Consider the following 18,914-nt stretch of genomic DNA (forward strand, 5'->3'; position numbering starts at 1 on the left):
CGGGAAGAGCCGTGAGGGCCCGGCCCGGTCACCTCAGCGCAGCCTGAAGCGGCCCGGCCCGGCCATGCAGGCCTTTCTCAAAGGCCCGTCTTCTATCACCACCAAACCACCCGCTGCCAAGGAGAAGAGCGCAGCCGGGAGCAGCGGGGAGGGCAAGAGGCTTAAACCCATCCCCTGGGTGGAGAAATAGTAAGGGCTGCTCTGGGACAGCGGGGCCGCCAGCCCGGGTGTCAGTGGCTGGTTGGGGGGAGATCTGTGTTGGATCTGGAGAGAGGGGTGTGGAGGAGGGAGTTACAGCTGTAGGTGTTTCCACCTGGGAGAACAGCTTCAGCTTTTTCAACTTACATGAGAAAAACAGCGCGCTGAACTACCTTAAGGGCTCTTTGTTGGTGTTACTGAGCAGAAAATGCCTCCATTACTCACGTCAAGCGTGTTTTCATCACTGTGGCTTTGGTGCCGAAGAGCATTAAATGCTTCCGTTTTGAGAAGCCTTTATCAGCTCACGAAGTAGTCAAATGTTGCAGTCTGCAATACAGCCCTGCTTCTAAAAACAGTCCAGGCCGGTGTTCACAATAGAAATAGACAGTTTCCTAAGAAATTAGATCACTTCAGTAGTACAGACCAGAGGCATTAGACAGATTTCCTGTCATGATTTTGACCTTAACTGCAGGTTCGCTGTTATTCTTCAGTGCTTGATGTAATCAGAAAGGGAGATTCCTCTTAATTTCAATGTTCTTCAAAACTTTGTTAGCTAATAAATCGCATTCATTGTCTTTATTCAGTCGCCCCAAAAATGTGGATGAAGTCGCCTTCCAGGATGAAGTTGTTGCTGTGCTGAAAAAGTCCTTGGAAGGTGCTGATGTGAGTGTGATGATAACATCTATCCAGTCTATGTTTAGGCAGAAATCTTAGCCAGTGGCAACAAAGACCTTTTCTCCAATTCAGCAGTGACAATTTATACAGTGGCACTTTACAAACAAGCTAAGTGGTTTCCTTGTATTATGCTGTGATATATGTGGAAAATTTGTGAAGTTTCCAGCCCTCTCAGCATTTTTCTGGAAAACTCAATGGTAAACTTCTTGTTAATAGTTTCAAATCTGTCACTTCAGTGCTATTTAGCTACTGTTTTGACATTCATGTTTAAGAGGAGAGGGGAAGTTTTTCTTTCATAGAAAAGTCTGGATTGCCAGTCACTGCTGAACAGTTGTGGGGATCTGTCTGTGCTGCTGTGAAACTGCTAAACATTAAAACAAATACACTGTTGACTAATAATAGAAGTGTAAGTTTTAAGTACAAAGGTACTATTTGGAAAGTAATCCCCAGGCTTTTTGAGTTGAAGTTTCCAAGTAAGTGATTTTGGTTTTAAAAAGCTATATGTGGCAATTGCACTGGCTTCACTGCAGTGTTGGTATCTGTGCCCTAAGGAAATAGAGGATGGTCAGAGCATTTTCAGTTACACTGGCATTTGCTTTTGGATAAAGATTTAATAAATACTCAGTATGGATTATGGTTATCAGGTAAGGGGGAGGTTGGGGGGCTGGAGGGAGAATAAAAGTAGGTAGCCAAGAGATGGCTGGTGTTCTTGCAAACCTGGATGATTCCTGCCTTTGCGCATACTGAGACTTTTCTTGCTCCTTGTTTCACCTCGAAGGGTCATTTTTGTGCTCCAAAAGCTGCTTCTGTTTCCATGGACTGCTAATGCCAGCTGAAGTAGTTAGTAAGGTTGTTCTGAAAATTACATTTGTGATATGGCTGCCTGCTCACCAAGAGCTGAAAGAAACAATTTGGACCTTGCAGAGTTTTTTGCAATAAACTTTTCATTTGTGGTGTGCTCTGATGCACAATAAGTCTTCGATATTTTAAAATTCTATCTTATGACAATTTGCTCTGCAGTTCAGGTGTTGAGTAATAAGACTCAATTTCTATCTGAAAATACTGATTTTGCAAAAGCAGAAGTATTTTCTTTGTTTGAAAGTAGGGAGCCAAAATGAAACTGGTGTGACAGAACTGGGAAAGATTTGTATGATTCCTTTCATGTTCCAGATACAATTTACTATGAGAATGCTGTTGTAATGTGACCTCGTCATGTAAAGTTATACCCATAGAAATCTGACTTTCCACAGCAGTGCTGCTATATTATATATTTGTCTAGCAGAGGTAATTTGTAAGGAACTATGAACAGCTAAGGAGAAACGAGGTGCTGCTACCTATTCTGTCTGGACACGTCAGTCGTGTAACATTGCTTAGGTGATGGGTTATGAAGTTCTATTTTGAGCAACAGCAACTTAAAACCTTACAGCTTCAGGATCAGCAGTTTCTCAGATTATGAACCTAGTACACTTGTGTTGACTTTTTGGGTCCTGAGCTGAACAGGAAAAAATGTAACTTCTGCTTATAGTTATAGGCTTTATATTTTTGCCACAGCTACCAAGCTCAGTAAAGCATTTGAGAACAAAGTCATACAAGTACTTCAAAATATCTGACACTTGAAAATTTGGACATTTTTGTTAGTTCTGGAAAGGACTAATTCTGTCAAAAAGGCAAAAGTGTAATTTAAACTCTGACATGGCTGGTACTTGTTTCAGAAGTTCTTACTGAATTTGGAGATCTGGTGAGATCAAAGAAACAGCTGTGACAATTCTGTAGGTCTGTGTAATGTGCTTTATTTAAACCTTAGGGTTGAAAATGGAGAGCCAGTCCTTTGTTTATTGGGCTGGTTTTGTGAGCCTTGGTTTGGGAGCTGCTAAATGGAGCAGGACTTTTGAAGTCCCTGATATATCTCCATCTGTCTTGTTATAAACTGGGGAGACCAGAGTCTCCAAATGGTTTTGAACTGGAGAAGCTGATTTCTGTCTGCCAGGACTGTTGATCTGTTGTTGCTTTCTGCAAAGAAATTGACAAGTATCATTGTGTTCTTTAATTTTCCTGTACTTTGCGATATCTTAATGACTGTAAAGAGAGTTAGGTGTAGGATTATCATTGCAATTTACATCTTCATTTGCACTGAAACTTCTAGAAAACGATTTGGGGTATGCACTGTATGCAATAATTTTCCCATAAGCAGAAGGATGCCTGCAGGTATCCTGCTTACCCCTGGCAGGCATGGAAAAATGGATAACGAGATCAGGTTGCAGTCTGTTTAAAAATACTGCCACAGTTACATAAAGGATTAGGCTGTGCTTGGTGCAAAAACAGTGTAAATGCTGGTGATAACTTCGGTGGGAAACAAGCATAAATGAGGTTGAAACAGTAGTAAATTACGGATTTAATGGAACTAGGAAGGAGATTCTTATTGAAACTCTTTACCTGCTAATGCTTGTTTTGAGAACTAGTAGAGTGTGAGTAAGCACAGAGGCATGAAATTACAAATCTCCATGAAAATGTCTACCCTTGCAGTGTGCCAGCCTAACATGGTTGTTGGTGAATTTTCAGCTGTCTTCTGTAAGCTTTTCCTCTCTCTGGAGCTTTCTTAAATCTATAGGGGAATAATAACACTGTGGTATCTAATTAAACTTGAAAAACTGTTTTCTTAGTAGTGGAATCTGTTTAATTTTAATAACTAGGGAAACAAGCAACGAGTGATTGGCAGAGAGAGCAGACAAAATGCATTTATTTAGTATAAATTGATTGAAGATTGAAATTATTCTGTCTGTACTTTTATAGTACCTACAGAGCTGAATTTGTTCTCTGTGTCTTATTTTAGTTGTTAAAATGGGATGCTTGTTACCAAACTGGTCTGTTTCATTTTCTGATTATGGATTGTGGACTCCTGCATTTTTCTCTGCTTTTTGGATGTCTTTGCTTTTGGTGTTCCCATTCTGTCTGCATTGCTTGCTATATTCAGCATAAAATTCTCTAATGTAATTTTAGTTGACTCTATTTAAAAATAGAACATTTATTAAGGGCTGGAAATCAAGTTAGACTGAGGGGTTTGTCTTACTGCTGTCAATCAGAGGGGACTCCTGGATTCTTGATCTAAGAGTGTTAAACTGGAACATCCTCTACTGTCAAAGGGAGCAGTTTTAAAGTGCAGCCTGATAATTTGTAAGGGGGGTTACTTAAAATAGGTGTGTAGAAAGCTATCACTCCTCTGCTAATTAGAAAACTTATTGATTTCAGCCAAAACTTATTCATGGCTAACTTGTAGAAATTTGGTTTCTGCCAACTTTGTTGTTCATCCCTGTGTTGCTGTGACGTATTTATGGAGATCAGTCATAGATCAGTCCCAGCTTTTGTTTTGCTGAGCTAATTAAATCAAACTCTCCTAAAAAGTCACTTCTCACAAGATAGGCTCTTCACTCCTTTAGTAATCTTTCCCAGTTTAGATTCAACATCCTTGACTAATCATGATCTAAACTGTGGGGGCTTTCCAGATGAAGTCTTATTAGCCCATGTTAGTATTAATAACTTTCCATCTATATTGAAAGTGCATATCCTAGTGCCACTGTGAAAGACTTGATATTATTTACCAGAAGCAGTTTCTCTTCTATTAGGTGCTCAGATTTTCAGTATGTTGTCTTATTTGTGCTTTGTTTTATTTATTTGCTGTTTTTAAAAATGGTGCCTTGCTGTTTCAGCTTCCCAATCTGTTGTTCTACGGCCCACCTGGAACTGGAAAGACTTCCACTATTTTAGCAGCTGCTAGAGAACTCTATGGGTAAGCTGAGGTCAAGTTGGTCTGGTGTCATCAACTATCACATGTCTTCTACCCATGTGACAGAGTGCTTCTGATCACTGCCTGTGCTTATGTAGCTTCTAGGTCTTTTTCAGGAATGTCTTCACATTCTAATTGAGCTCCAACGGGAGATTTTTCTTGTTTGTCCTGTCAAAAATAATTTATTTCTGTTATCAATATAGACTTGCAACACTTGAGACTAGCAGCCTTGTAACCTTACAGAAAAGAGTATGGAAAGAAACAGCTTGCATGTGTCTTACTGACTTTTTCCATATTAACTAAGTAGTCAGCTACATATAGATCTCAAAGCACTTCATAAAATGTTTGAACTGTAATCTTCCCACTACACGCCATTGAATTGTGTCTGGAAGTAATATTGGGAGTCAGACTAAAATTCAGCACGTGTGCGTCCGTCAGCTCATATGTAACAGTTGGGTGTTTTTCAGTAGGGAATTCAGTTACTCATAGGCAAAAACTGGATGAGAAGGTGGTTTGATGTTATGAGCAAATCTAATGATGACTTTAGTAATTTCCTGCCCCCCATCTTTAATTTTTGGCTCATGTATTTTTTTGGAAAGAACCACTTCCAGTTTAATAGTAGGAAGACAACTCCACGTTGTATGTCCATTTGAATTCACAAAACTTAAAGCCCACTTTTTTTTTTGTTGGTTTCATGTTTTTTCATGCTTATTGGAGATGTTACTGTATGATACTGCTGCCAAATACTGTCTGTATTACTGTACTTTCCAGGTAATTCTTTTTGGTAGTATTTCATAGGCAGAGCACTGCCAGTGTCTGAAGGCCAACTTTCTGCCTTTTCTTTTCCTGGATAACTAACATCATTTTAGACCTTACTATTTTCTGCAATCTGGGAGGCAAATGTAAAAATAACTAATGGAAATTCATACCTAACATTTAATGATCTCAATTTAACTGTCTTTAAACCAAGCATGCTATTTAGTAACAAAGGCAGACATAATACCTGCCATTTGAAAAGTCCAGATGGACTGTTGAGTCACTTTATAATGTATATAAGTAATTTCAAGAGTTAGCAGCTAACATGTTGTAATAAAATTTTTGCAGGCCTGAATTATTCCGGCAAAGAGTCCTTGAGTTAAATGCTTCTGATGAGCGTGGAATACAAGTGATCCGGGAAAAAGTGAAGGCATTTGCTCAGTTAACTGCGTCTGGAAGCCGCTCAGAGTAAGTGCTGGATCAGAGCTGGCTCTGTTGGATGGGCTTTCTTGCATAGCACAAAGCATGTGGTTGTTTTTGTTTCGGTTAACTTTTTAATTCTAATATAAATGATGGGTCAGCATAGCCTAGGAGTTTGCAGCACACACAGTGCTTTGGAAAGCTTTGACATCGTGCAATTTCATGTTGAGAGTTTGAATAGCTGGGAGGAACTTTTACTAGTGCCATTAGAGAGAGGCAGTCAGGCAAAACCCCAGAGGATCAAGCCTTCTGGATTTGGTGATACAGTATTGTCTTTGCAAATGTCTGACTACCATAGAAAAGTGCCTTTGGGTAAGTTGTGGTGGAAATTACTTCTGTAGTACCCCTGATCTGCAGTATCTCACACAGGATGGGTGGTAGTTTATAAGATGCTAACAAGATTCTGGTGTTAGGTGAAGCTGTATGTGTGGGAAAAAAACCAGAAAATTGTGGAAAAAAATTTGTGGAAGATAGCAGGAAGAAACTACATGCCAGGGCTTTATGGCAAGAAATGGTCTTATGTACTGGAATTAGAATGTTGCAGTGGTCTTTAAAATTCAGGAAGTTAGGAAGCCTCTAAAAAAAACCAACTGCATTAGTTGTTGAAAGAAGAAACTTAAAGCAAAATATGCAGTCTAGAGGACTTTTGCAGTATTCAAGTGTCAGTTTTTCTATGGGAACTCAGTGTCCACCCCTTTATTATAAATATTAGTCCTTCATCTAAAAATAGTAAAAAATATTTAACCTCTGAGTACGTTCTATTTATTGAGTATAAATACTTAAGTATAATATGACTTGTTATTTGCATGGGTTTATTTTTTTAACTTGGTCTATCTATTGGATGGCTCCTGGATAACAGATTTCTTATTTTTCAGTGGTAAAGTTTGTCCTCCTTTTAAAATTGTAATCCTGGATGAAGCAGATTCAATGACTTCAGCAGCCCAGTCAGCCTTAAGACGCACAATGGAAAAAGAATCTAAAACAACACGTTTCTGCCTCATTTGTAACTACATCAGCAGGTACGTGTGGGATTTGTTTCTTATTTGGCTGTGTTGCTCCTCCTATTCTGTACTCTTCCTCCCCCTTTCTTTACTGATAAGTTTATGTCAAGTTTTCATGGTTCTGGGTTAACAGAGATGTAACTGTGAATACAGCAGTGAAGACAATGTTTAGGTATTTATTATATTTTTATTACAGTATTGCAGTTTTAAGGTTAAGCTGCCCTTTTCTGCCTTGACAGCTTTGTACAAAATTGACCCATGCATTTGTTTACCAAGCACTTACCTTCTTTTCTTTCAGAATAATTGAACCTTTAACATCTCGATGCTCCAAATTCCGCTTCAAGCCTTTGTCAGATAAAATTCAACGGCAGAGGCTATTGGATGTTTGTGAGAAGGAACATGTGAAAATCAGTAGTGAGGTAACTTCATGGCTGCCATGGAATTTTATTGCTTAATCCAGTGTATCATTGCATTACAGTGAAAGGGGCTAAGTCAGCATACTTTTCCAGACTGCCCAACTGTATTAAATCCAATATATAAATTCATTTAGATATTTTTCACTCTCCACAGATGGCATGTATTCTTCCCAAAACTAGAGAAATGTCTCACAGAGAAAACTGAAGCAACATTTTAGGGTCTTTTTTGTTCTGTGCTGAGTATACTTGCATTGATAAACTGTGCTTCATTCTAAAATTGCCCACACACATTTATATATGGAGGTTGCTTGGTAACTTGTGTATCGTGCCTGTCTGGTATAATATGCTTTGGGCACTACCTGATGTTTTCAAATCAATTTACTAAGAAAGTGAACTGGATTTTAGTTAACAGTGAACATATAACTTGTCATTTTCTAACATAATTTTTCAGGCAGTATCTTACCTTGTTAAAGTGTCAGAAGGGGACTTAAGAAAAGCAATTACTTTTCTTCAAAGCGCCACTCGCCTAATGGGCGGAAAAGAGATCACAGAGAAGATTGTCACTGAAATTGCTGGGGTAAGCTAAGCTTTACAGTTTCTCCTCTAATTAGTCTGTATTTGTTGTTACCTGTGTCTACCTTTTCTGAATGTTTTGATTTAATAAATTTTATACCCATTAATATTGCAGTATGGTACTGATTCTTGGGTACACTGTGCCCCAGAATTTTAAAGAGTCTGTACACTTATTACATGGCAGGTTTCTATTGATTTATTCTGTAAGTCAAGGAAAACTGTAAAATAGTGTTATAATTTAAATTTAAGTTGAAATATTCTGCCCAGGAATACAAAGTGTATTGCCTTTTGTGGGACAGTAGACTTGAATGCCTTTTTGGCATATATATATATATATATATAATGTGTACGTGTTATTATATGTATGTAGTGATTTCTTCTAGGATGATACAGATAAAACTAACAGGGACAGGAGAAACCTGAAAGGAAATGCATTTAATGAAACTTGTGTGAAGGGGTTCCTATAGCAACAAGACACCCTCTAAAGCAAGAAATAAGAGATTAGGAGTTGAGGAGCTGAGAAATAAATGGGCTCTAATGATGTGCAAACTTCCCTTGAAGGTGCTACCATTATAGCTAATTCTAAGGGTTGTGGAGTTTTCGCTTTAATGGAACCAGAGGCAATTGCTCCTCTGCGTGTTGTACAGAACAGTTGTAAACAATTTGCTCAGTGAACTCATGCAGTTTTATGTACCTCACTGTAGAAAATTAAGGGATTTCATTTACATGGATCTCTAAATCACAATTTCTAAGAAACCTGCAAAAGTTGACTATAATTATAGAAAAGAGAAACGTGACATTCTGTTACGAATAATGCTTGTTTAAACCAAAGGAACTCAAGTTTACATCTTCATAAAGGCTTCCAAATTCTTTGGTCATATGCAACTTTTGTGACCTTCATAGAAAAGATTAATAAAGAAGCTTTGCAACCAAACTGTCCTGACTGTCAACTGACAGGAATGACAATGAGTAGAGGGGAGGATGTGAACAGTGCTAACTGCTCAGAGCTAAATAATGGCATCTGACAATATTTCTTCTTCTAATTTATTGTCTCATCTTGTTATATTGGGCCTTTTTTTTTTTGTCACTGGAGAGAAAACTGATATGCTCTTATGCTTAGGTGTAGAATGGTGCAGAAAGCAGTGGCTGATCTAATTGTTGAAGTAGGTCTTCCAGTGAGTCAGTGTCCTGAATAAGTGATTGTGTGTCTTGGATTTTTGAAGGTGGCTTTGACAATTCACTATCAGTATATAGTTTTCATATCACCAATATAGGACAAATACTGCAGCCTAGCTCTTAATATTTAGCTAGTCTGTTACGTAAACTTGCTTGAAAGTGGTTGGGTGTGTAGGGGAATTAAATGTTGAAGTCACCTCCTTTATAAACAATTACTGTAAGAATCAACTTCAGTTTAAATTTATAAAGTTTAAATTGAGAAATGTAACTTCATGTTACAGGTCATCCCTAAAGAAACAACTGATGAACTGTTCTCTGTCTGCCAGAGTGGGTCATTTGAGAAACTGGAAATGCTGGCCAAGGTAGGGTCCTCTTAGTGCTTTAGCCTGGATATCTTTCTAGGTCACTGCCTGGTTAATCCTGTGTTGCTGAGCTGCAGCTGAAGAACGTTTGGCCTTAGGTCAGTTATGATGCACATTTCAGGAAGAATGTCTTCTACCAGTTAGTGCTCTGGTACTGTCTTAAATGTTCACATTTTCTTACCATGATATCTAGTTAAGTGGTGTTCTTAAGAGGTGAGGGTACAGATTTTGTAAGTCCTTAGAGCTGGCATAGTCTTTCATCAAACCATGACCTAATCTAATGCAGTCGTTTGGAACTGTTCTCCAGTTTCTAGAGTAGGTACTTCATGGTGGGGCTTATTTCAAGTATCAAAGCTCGATTTCAGTTGACACAATTGAAATGCATACTTCTGTAAAGCATGGGTGGGTATTTTGATGTACAGAAAAATAAGGTGGCACCAACTCTTTTATCTGTTTTCATAAACTTCTCTCTGCCTAAATGGCTTCATGGAATAGTGTTCTTAATATTTGTTGGTTTTGTAACTAGGCACTACAGATTTAAAAAAAACCAACAAAACTATCTTTAGTTGCCGTGTTTTTTCTTTCATTAAAACAGTTTTGGCTTAACAGATCTCTGTATGCCTGAGGGTAGCAACTACCAGATGAAGAAAATAAATCAAAGTAGGTGGCAGTTTAAAATGTGAAGGCTGTGAAACTGCCACATGATGGTGTGGATGCTGAGCTTTCCTAATTTTAGGATAAGATTGGACAGGTTCAGTGGAGGTTTTTAAATGCTTAAAATGCCTCTATCTCACAAAACCCCAGATATGCAAATTGTCAAAAGCTGGAAGAATATTTGGGCAAAATTATTGCTATATGCCTGCCATGTTTTGCAGTTTTCCCTTGGTCCTCACATGGATTGTATACAAATTCCTGGCTTGTCCTCAACAAGTTCCATGATAAATTTCAGTTGTCTTTCAGTTCAGACCAAACTTTTCAGATGAGTTTTCCAGTTTATGGTGTTTCTGTTGCTCAATTATTTCCATTTTCCTCCCTCCCTGACACAGAATCTCATAAATGAAGGATACGCTGTTGCTCAACTGGTAAACCAGCTGCATGACACTGTTGTGGAGAGCAACGACTTCAGTGACAAGCAGAAATCTGTCATAGTTGAGAAACTTGCGGTAAGTTTTAGCTTGAGTTAAAAAACAAACCAACCCACAAATTAAAAAAATCTCCACTGATTAATTTTTGTTTATTCTCTCTCTCCCAAGAAGTATATATAATGCTTTGATTCTTAGTTCTGATTGTTTCTTGACAGAACCTAAGTTTTTGTTCAGAGAAATTTCATGAGAAGGAATTGAAACCCAGTGAATTTTTAGTTGTATTATATTGTTGTAATGGTGCTCAGGCAAGGGATGTGTGGTTTGTTTGGTTTTTAATATAAATTGAGAAGGAAAACGAAGGTTTTCAGTTGGCATTTAAACTGGGAACTGCAAAATGCAAGGTTTTGTTCTGGTATGTGAAGTATGCCTTTTCAAAAAAAGTTAATTAACTTGACAAATTTTGATAGCTGTGGTGGAGGTTTTACTAAACTCACTGAAGAAGGGAAGAGTGTGATGGCCTGCAGAGCAATGCTCTTAGCAGACAGTTGCAGTGCAAATGCTGCATCCCTCATGTATAAACTGTCACATCTTGGTCTCCTCCAGAAGATGGAAGCTGTAGAGTTGGTTTTTCACATTTTGGTGGGATGGGTGAGGTGTGATTGCTGGAGAAGCAGTTGCCAATTGAGTAAATAGTAGGCAAATGTCATCTTGGTATTCTCCACTGTAACCTCAGTCAGCTCCTGATTTGAGCTTACTGAAGTGGGGTGGGGGGTAATCAGTAAAAGGAAAATTTGCTTCATCCTGGCTCAAACCAGGACACCTGACCACCACCATTTTAAGAGGGGTTTTAACCTTCTCTTTTCTGTTTGTAGGAAGTAGACAAATGCTTGGCAGATGGTGCTGATGAATACTTGCAGTTGGTGAGTCTCTGTGCTGTTGTGATGCAGCAGCTCACACAGAACACTTAACTTCTCCAGAAGTGGCTGGGCTGGAGGGCAGGGACCTGTGTACTTTTGTACTTTTTCAATAAAAGGACTGACTGTGCATCAGTTGAAAAAGTGAGGCTGTGATCTTTGAGTTTTTTACACTACACTTCTGGCTGCAGACAGGCCGGTAATGCTCCTACTTTGCAGTTGTGATGGACTTGCATGTGACAAGGTAAATGCATTTGAAGTTATTGTACACATACTATATTTAGTCATCAGCTGAACAAAGGATGAGTTGTTCCTTTTGGCCCTTATTGCTTGGTTTTGAAAGCAATGACTTGCTAAAACAAGTGTATCTTTCCTGAACACAAGGCTTCAGGTTGAACCCAGGTCCTGAGGGATCATGTCCCAACCTACCTCCATTTTGTTTATCAGGCCCATTAGCATTAAATGCTGCAAAAATCAGTTTCCAGGGAGCGTTGCACTCAACTGCACTAGCATTGCAGTAAGAAACAATGGGTGACTGTTCTCAAGTCTCATTCTATCATAGCTTAGAGCTATTACCTGCACAAAGAACACAGCTCCAGGTGGTGGCAGGTCTTTGGGCTGGTCTTGGATCCACTTCCTTTCATAGATGCTACTTTGAACACCTGTTCAAATCATGTTTACTTGGAAGTTGCATTCTCCCCAAATGCAGAAAAAAGTGCCTTGGGCTGGGTATACTTTTTAATCAAGTCACTACTAATTCTAGTCATTTTCAAGGCTGATGAAAGGGTATTTCAGCATGAACACATCCCTCATGCGTGAGCTGTCACACAGGAACAGCCTCTAGCACATGAAGCTCAACATTTACTACTCCAAGGTCCTCCAGAAACAGTCCCTGCAATGACTCCAAAGCTGACTACCACCTCATCAAAGCCCAGTAACAGAACACAGGAGGCCTGGAGACAAAGAACAAACAGCAACCACCACCACACTCACCTTGCTAAAAGCTCCCACCAAGAGACAGGTCAGACAGAGCTGCCATCAATACACAAGACACCTCAACCAAGAAGCAACTATTTACAATTTAAGTGAATATAGAAGTATTTTATTGAACATTCAAACTTCATAAAGACATGTGCAATATGGCAAATTTTACTGGGTTTAACCCTAACTAAGACAATAGTATGATTGCTTGCTTGCTGGGGCTTAGCAACAGGGTCCAGATCACACTTACCACTAATTAAATACTTTATTGAATAAATACATATGAAACAAAATGCATTTTAATGCTCTTATAAAAGTTTAGAGATTTTGAAAGGCCTTTCCAATTCAATCTGAAGTGTAAGTACATACAATAAAGGAAGGTAGGCTAGTTTAACATAGTTGGCTGACTTTATACAGCACTTATATCTTTTAGTCCATAAGTAAATTATTAAATGATAAAGAACATCTAATACAACCACTTCTATGGAACTAGGAAATAAATTTCTAATAAAGAAAAAATTTACAGACCCCATGACTTTCCACCCAACCCCAACAGTCTAACCCTAAAGTGGACAAAGCCAGTGGCTTTCCCCACAAGAGCTCACGACAGAAAGTCGCTTCGCTTATCAAAAATCTGTATTTCTGATCCGTTATGAGCATTGAGACAAGATTCAATGTATCCCCAAAGAAAGAAGCACAATGCACGTTGTGAATCGCCTACTCAGCAACAGCGATCACAGCATTCAAACCACCTCATCCCAGGGATTAAATGAGATCAGCCACATTCATCGGCATCTCCTCCACTGTAGTATTGTAGAAAGTCTCAATGTCTCGCAGGATCCTCTTGTCCTCTTCAGTGACAAAATTGATAGCCACACCTTTTCTGCCAAAACGACCACCCCGGCCAATTCTGCACAAAAGAAAACACATTTACACACACAAGTTAACTAACCTGCTTTAAACCTTTGCAAGATCCATTCATTAACTGCTGCTCTTTTATCTGCCACTGGCCAGTTTATGCTGTATTTACAGGACTAGCTGCTACCAAAGTCATCTCTGCTCAGGAAAAACTAGCAGTTAGTGCCAACAGTACAGAAGAAGTGTCCATCCTATGGAGAACAGCAGAGTAGAAAAGGTTACTCTCTTGGCTGCAAAGTAAGATCTTTATTTAATGGTTGGTACTGTGGTATGAAGCCCTAGATCAGTCTCCCTCCCCTCTAATCAACTAATACACCCATGGCAAACGAAAGAATAAAAATCAGGCTGTTCCTAAGTTCATCCAATTGTATTCAGTAACAGGGAACAGCACAATCCACTTGAGAATTTTAATTCAATGTAACTGTTTCCAGTGGGAAAACTTAGGTTTTTGTTTTTTTGAAACAGCAAAATCCAAGCTGCACATTTTTGCTTAAGCCCAAGTCAGCCATTAACATCACACTCCTCTTTAGTTACACCCACCATCAGTGCTACCTTCCTGCACACTGCACAATAAAGCACCTAGCCAGCAAGAGCTTAACACACAAAAATGGCTCACAAAACTTAGTGAATAATCATGACAAAAGAAATATATAAATACCGACTCGCTCTTTATTCAAACTGTGCCGCTTACGAATCCACGTCCTAAATTAGGTCAACGCCGTTTCTGAGCATCATCTTGTGTCATCAACTGCTCCTATCGACTCCTGTATTTTTTTACATCAAGTAACAAAGCACAGTTTACTTAATTTAGGGACAGTCACTAGAAGCAGTTAACTAAACCTAGGGAAACAACAAACTCAAGTTGCTACCAAAAGAGACACACCACAGAAACAGGAATCCCATTGTAAGAGGAGTCACCAAGAACAAACAAGGCACACACAGCATGAACACTGTTGGACCTCCAGGAGTGAAGGCAGTCAGTCGTACACAACTGGTCTTGCTAACATTAAGGTCTGGTCCCTGAGCAGCAGCAGCTGAAGACTTGCTAGGACCTACAGACAGAGCTAATATGCTGTCCAGATGCTATGCCAGTAAGGGCTCTCGTAATTGCAGTCCACAATCTGTGACAAAAAGGCAGTTCAGTAGCTGGCAATTTCCCCAGATCTCAGCAATGATTGCAATGCATTATTAGCCATCACTGAACTCACACATCTAAGTTTTCCCACTGCTTTGTTTTACTGTCCAAAAGTTCTGCTCCTCCTTTTTTTCAGAACCACAGCTCTACAAGTAATTTTGCTTTCTTTAAAGCAAAACCACAAGTAGCTTATTTCCTGCTAGTTTTTTAGCAGTTGTTGTATGAATGCATGCATAACACCTCCTGTTATTGGTACAGACTAAAGGGAAAAATAGATGAGGTTCTGGTGCTGACTTCTGAGGAGGACATGACACTCAGTGTAGCACCCCAGCAAGAGGGCAGAGCCAACTCACCTGTGAATGTAGTTTTCACGATTGGTCGGCAGGTCATAATTTATCACCAATGACACCTGCTGCACATCAATGCCACGAGCCTGAGAAGGAACACAGGTTCTTCATTGCAAGTCACAGGCTTTAGATAAAATTATTTATCCCACGCTTTTGTTGACTACATGGTTAGTGATGAACTACAACTGTGTAGTCCATAGTGGAGCATAGTCTTTTACTCTTCCAAGAAGCTCCAAACAGTTCAGGCTACAATAACCATCACTGCTTCAAGATGAAGCTTTTGGCACCAGATTAAAACTGAAACTTGCTCAGTGTAATTAATGCAATACTCACCAGCAAGTCAGTAGTGATCAGGACACGGCTTGATCCTGATCTGAACTCTCTCATGATAACATCCCGTTCCTTCTGGTCCATGTCACCATGCTGTGGAGTTCAAGTTATAATTACTATAGTATCAACCAACACTCCAGAATAGAATACCCTTTAAAAAAAGTGCTGTATGAAACCAAGCGTCCCTACCTGTTGTGGGAACAGAACAGGTAGGGATAGAAGGAAGCATTTTACTTTAAGCAGGGGGAACGATAATACAGCACTGCACAGCTATATTATAACTTTCCTGCTTTTCACCCAAACGCAGCTCATTAGGATCCTTCTCCATTATGTACAGAATCAGTTCTTACCAGAGCTGAGACTGTGAAGTCCCTGGCATGCATTTTCTCTGTCAGCCAGTCTACTTTTCTCCTTGTATTCAGGAAAATAACAGCTTGCGTAATAGTCAGTGTCTCATACAAATCACAAAGAGTATCCAGCTTCCACTCCTGAACAGGAAAAAGGACATCAAGAAATACATTATGCCACTGACAGTTCAGTACCTAACAACAATCTCACACAAGAATTAAAACTTGAAATAAACAACCAATTAAGCATTATCTGTTGTACAATTACATTCAATTATGACCTGAGAAGTTTGAGTAAGACAACCAAAGTTTCTGCATCAACTGTTGCACCAAATCTTAAGACACAGGACACTGGACATTAAGAAAGAGGTCCACCCTAGTCATTTTGGATCCAGTGCATAGTTTTTCTTCTTCTTGTGTGTACTCTACTAGCATTATTACAGAAACCAAAGCTCAGCCTTGATTTCTGTAATTTTAGCACAGTGCTTTAACAAGAAGGTAAAGTAACTTTAACTTAAACCCTCCAGCCAGAGCAAGTACAGCTGCTACCAACCTCTCTTTCAACATTGATGTAGAATTGCTTGATACCCTCCAGAGTCAGTTCTTCCTTTTTCACCAAAATACGTATGGGATCTCTCATGAACTTTTTGGTCACTTCCAACACATCCATTGGCATTGTAGCCGACAGCAACACAACCTAGAACACGTTACTTGATGTTACCATGTGCCCAGGACATCAGTCTTGATTCAGACAATTTATCAGCAGGTCTTGGCGACACTGTCAACAAATCTGCATTTATCAATTTAACCATGTAAAGTGTTTCTTACCTGGATGTTTGTGCTTAGCTTTTGAAAGATCTCATAAATCTGATCTTTAAATCCACGGCTCAACATTTCATCAGCTTCGTCCAGAACAAACATTTTGATCCATTTAGGCGCTATTAAAAAAGGAAAGTATCTCATGAAGCTTCAGAAAAACACCAAACACTTTTATTAATGTCACTCCCCCTTATGATTAAGCTCTCTAATACAAGTCTCTACAATGACAGCAAGCCCATTACTTAAATTTTCAGTATCAATTTTGCACCCAGTAAGAACACACAACCCAGAGCCAAAACAGAAGTCCTACTTACAAAGGTAGCGCCTGTTCAACATATCGAAGACACGCCCTGGAGTGCCAACCACAATGTGCGGAGCCTCAGCCTGAAGCTTCTGCATTTCATTGCGGACATTGGTACCACCAATGCAAGCATGGCATGTTGCTCCCATATAGTCTCCAAGGGCCAGAATCACCTTTTGAATCTAAAAGAAAACCTTTCCATTAGTAGTAGCTACTGGTAGTCTAAAAATAAGCCCTGTTAACCATTAGTGTTTACGGACTCTGGAACCTATCAGAGCACACAAGGATTATGCTAAAGGTGAGACAGTCGCTAACGATTTTGCCCAACTGCTTATCACCCTTATTTACTAGAATGCTGAAGCCAGCAGGGCAGCAATATTCATGTTTTGTCCTTCCTAGTTGAACTAGCTAGAGAAGTGACTACTACCACACAACTACTCTTAAATCAAAAAGCAAGGCCTCCAGAAGTGAATGTAACTTTTCATCTGCCAAAGCCTGCAAGTTAAGCACTTGCAGGATGTTCATTAAAGAGCACGCAAGTGCAACACTGCATGCCAGGCTTGGAGACAGGTCTCATCCCACCAATGCCTCTAGAGTAGAACAAAGTCTAAACATATGCATGGGAAGTGCTTGCTCAATTAATTTTAAAATTTCTTTCCTGTCTGATTAAGTGTGTTTTTACTATAGCACTGGCACTTCAGGGTATTTATTTGAAAAAAAACAGGAAGTTGTATATAACCTCATTTTTTTTACTCCGAGTTATGGTCAAGGTTTTATGTTAAGTCCCCATATTGCTGATCTACATTAATCCTGCAGATTAATTACCCGTGAACTTTTGTTAAACACTCCCACTTAGTAAAGCAGATGCCAAAGGCTTGAAGGTGAAGCAGACATGCAGTAAGTCAGAAAAAACATCACGAACAATGAGGTGACCACATGCACACTGCAGTTTTCACGTTGCACAACTGCACGCAAACTCAAAAAGCTTCCTAAGAGTATAGTTTGTTTCCACTCAGAACACTGTGCATTAGCAATACATGTTGTACTGTGTTTTTCTGCTGCAGATGGTGCCTCAGAACCCAGTATAGCAACACATTCCTGCAGCCCTGACACCACACCCTCCCACATGCATCAACTTTTCAAGCAAGCAGAGAACTTGTGGGACAGATGTCAGTTTATATCCCCGTAATTCAGTACAAAAAGGGTTCTGAATGGGTATTAGTTACAGCCCCTTAAGAAGTCTGTTTATTGTCTCTCAGTTGTGAAACCTGAAACCTATGCAATACACAAGCAGCTTTTTTTTTTTTTTTTTAAACTACACTACCAATACCTGTTGAGCCAGTTCTCTGGTAGGGGCCAATACTAGTGCTTGGGACTCCTTGAGATCAATCTCCAACTGCTGCAGGATGGAAATAGCAAATGTAGCTGTCTTGCCAGTACCTGACTGAGCTTGAGCAATCACATCATACCCTAAAAGAAGTAGGATACAAATTTACTGCTCCCACACAGGTCATTCATATTTATAAAAAAATTATTTTATTCCTCTTGAAAGAAGTGATCAGTATTAAAGAGTCCTCTCCATTTCAGGTCAGCCCCGAAAGATGGTGTACCATCATATCACTTGTTCAGTGAGGATGAGAAGTAGTTATTATCACACAATAATAAATCACCATACGCAGGTTATATTTTCCTGATTACCAACAAATTTATACCAACAAATGAATATCCTGCATACCTTTGATGCATGGAATAATAGCTCTCTGCTGAATAGCTGAAGGCTTCTCAAAACCATAAGCATAAATGCCTCTCAGAAGGGATTCTTTTAAATTCATATCATCAAAATTGTCAACAATCTCATTCCAATTGCTCTGTAACGAAGAAAAAAATAAAATTAAAGCCAACACTTATCTCTATCAGTGATTAAATTATTAAGTCAGTTAGCCTGTGCTCACCTCAATGACACCATCAGGGTCCATTCCCTCTGGGCCGCCATGGTCTCTGTCACCAAACAGAACAAGCTGTTAACACAGTAGCAACGAACATTCAGAAGCGAGTCAACATCTTGACTTCCAGATCTGGAAACCCTGACAGATCCTTTTAGCAGGTGCGTTGATATTTTGCCAATGGAGGAACTGCTACCCTCTCCTCACCGGCTTCGGTGCCACTAACCCAAGCACTTATCTCAACGCGACACACGATCACCCAAGCCCTGAAGCCACAGCGCGACTCACCGCAAACAAAAACGCGCCTCAATCCCGGGCAAACAACCTTTGCCTATTGCAAAAAAAAAAAACCTGAACGAGCCAACACGACGACGGC

General features: G+C 39.5%; 2 protein-coding genes across 3 annotated transcripts in view; one reads left to right on the forward strand and one right to left on the reverse strand.

Moving 5' to 3' along the window:
- The first annotated feature begins 8 nt into the window (after positions 1–8).
- Positions 9–11,547, forward strand: RFC4 (replication factor C (activator 1) 4, 37kDa). Its single transcript, XM_009999386.1, has 10 exons — positions 9–189; positions 783–861; positions 4,578–4,657; positions 5,759–5,878; positions 6,766–6,909; positions 7,190–7,310; positions 7,759–7,884; positions 9,338–9,418; positions 10,465–10,581; positions 11,376–11,547. The coding sequence occupies exons 1-10, from the start codon at positions 65–67 to the stop codon at positions 11,469–11,471; spliced, it is 1,089 nt and encodes a 362-aa protein (XP_009997688.1). The 5' UTR covers positions 9–64; the 3' UTR covers positions 11,472–11,547.
- A 950-nt stretch (positions 11,548–12,497) lies between these two features.
- EIF4A2 (eukaryotic translation initiation factor 4A2) overlaps positions 12,498–18,914 on the reverse strand; it is a 7,231-nt gene continuing 814 nt past the window's right edge. The window contains exons 2-11 of one of the 2 annotated variants that reach the window (XM_009999406.1): positions 18,548–18,593; positions 18,331–18,463; positions 17,926–18,065; positions 16,609–16,777; positions 16,304–16,413; positions 16,029–16,172; positions 15,479–15,616; positions 15,132–15,221; positions 14,805–14,884; positions 12,498–13,308 (exon numbers count right to left, since the gene is read on the reverse strand). In XM_009999406.1, coding sequence (XP_009997708.1) covers positions 13,164–13,308; positions 14,805–14,884; positions 15,132–15,221; positions 15,479–15,616; positions 16,029–16,172; positions 16,304–16,413; positions 16,609–16,777; positions 17,926–18,065; positions 18,331–18,463; positions 18,548–18,593 — 1,195 coding nt within the window. In that variant the 3' untranslated portion in view covers positions 12,498–13,163. The remainder of the gene's footprint in view (positions 13,309–14,804; positions 14,885–15,131; positions 15,222–15,478; positions 15,617–16,028; positions 16,173–16,303; positions 16,414–16,608; positions 16,778–17,925; positions 18,066–18,330; positions 18,464–18,547; positions 18,594–18,914) is intronic. The other variant, XM_009999398.1, reaches the window with a different exon arrangement.

This window comes from Chaetura pelagica, unplaced genomic scaffold (genome assembly GCF_000747805.2).
Source record: "Chaetura pelagica isolate M959 unplaced genomic scaffold, ChaPel_1.0 scaffold20, whole genome shotgun sequence".
Lineage (NCBI taxonomy): Eukaryota > Metazoa > Chordata > Aves > Apodiformes > Apodidae > Chaetura > Chaetura pelagica.

What these genes read in the sequence shown, in the direction of transcription:
- RFC4 (XM_009999386.1), top strand. Translation starts at nt 65, where the DNA reads ATGCAGGCCTTTCTCAAAGGCCCGTCTTCTATCACCACCAAACCACCC. An exon ending in GCTGCTAGAGAACTCTATGG is followed by an intron (nt 4,658 to 5,758) that starts GTAAGCTGAGGT and finishes AAATTTTTGCAG; the next exon opens with GCCTGAATTATTCCGGCAAA. An exon ending in TTGTCACTGAAATTGCTGGG is followed by an intron (nt 7,885 to 9,337) that starts GTAAGCTAAGCT and finishes TTCATGTTACAG; the next exon opens with GTCATCCCTAAAGAAACAAC.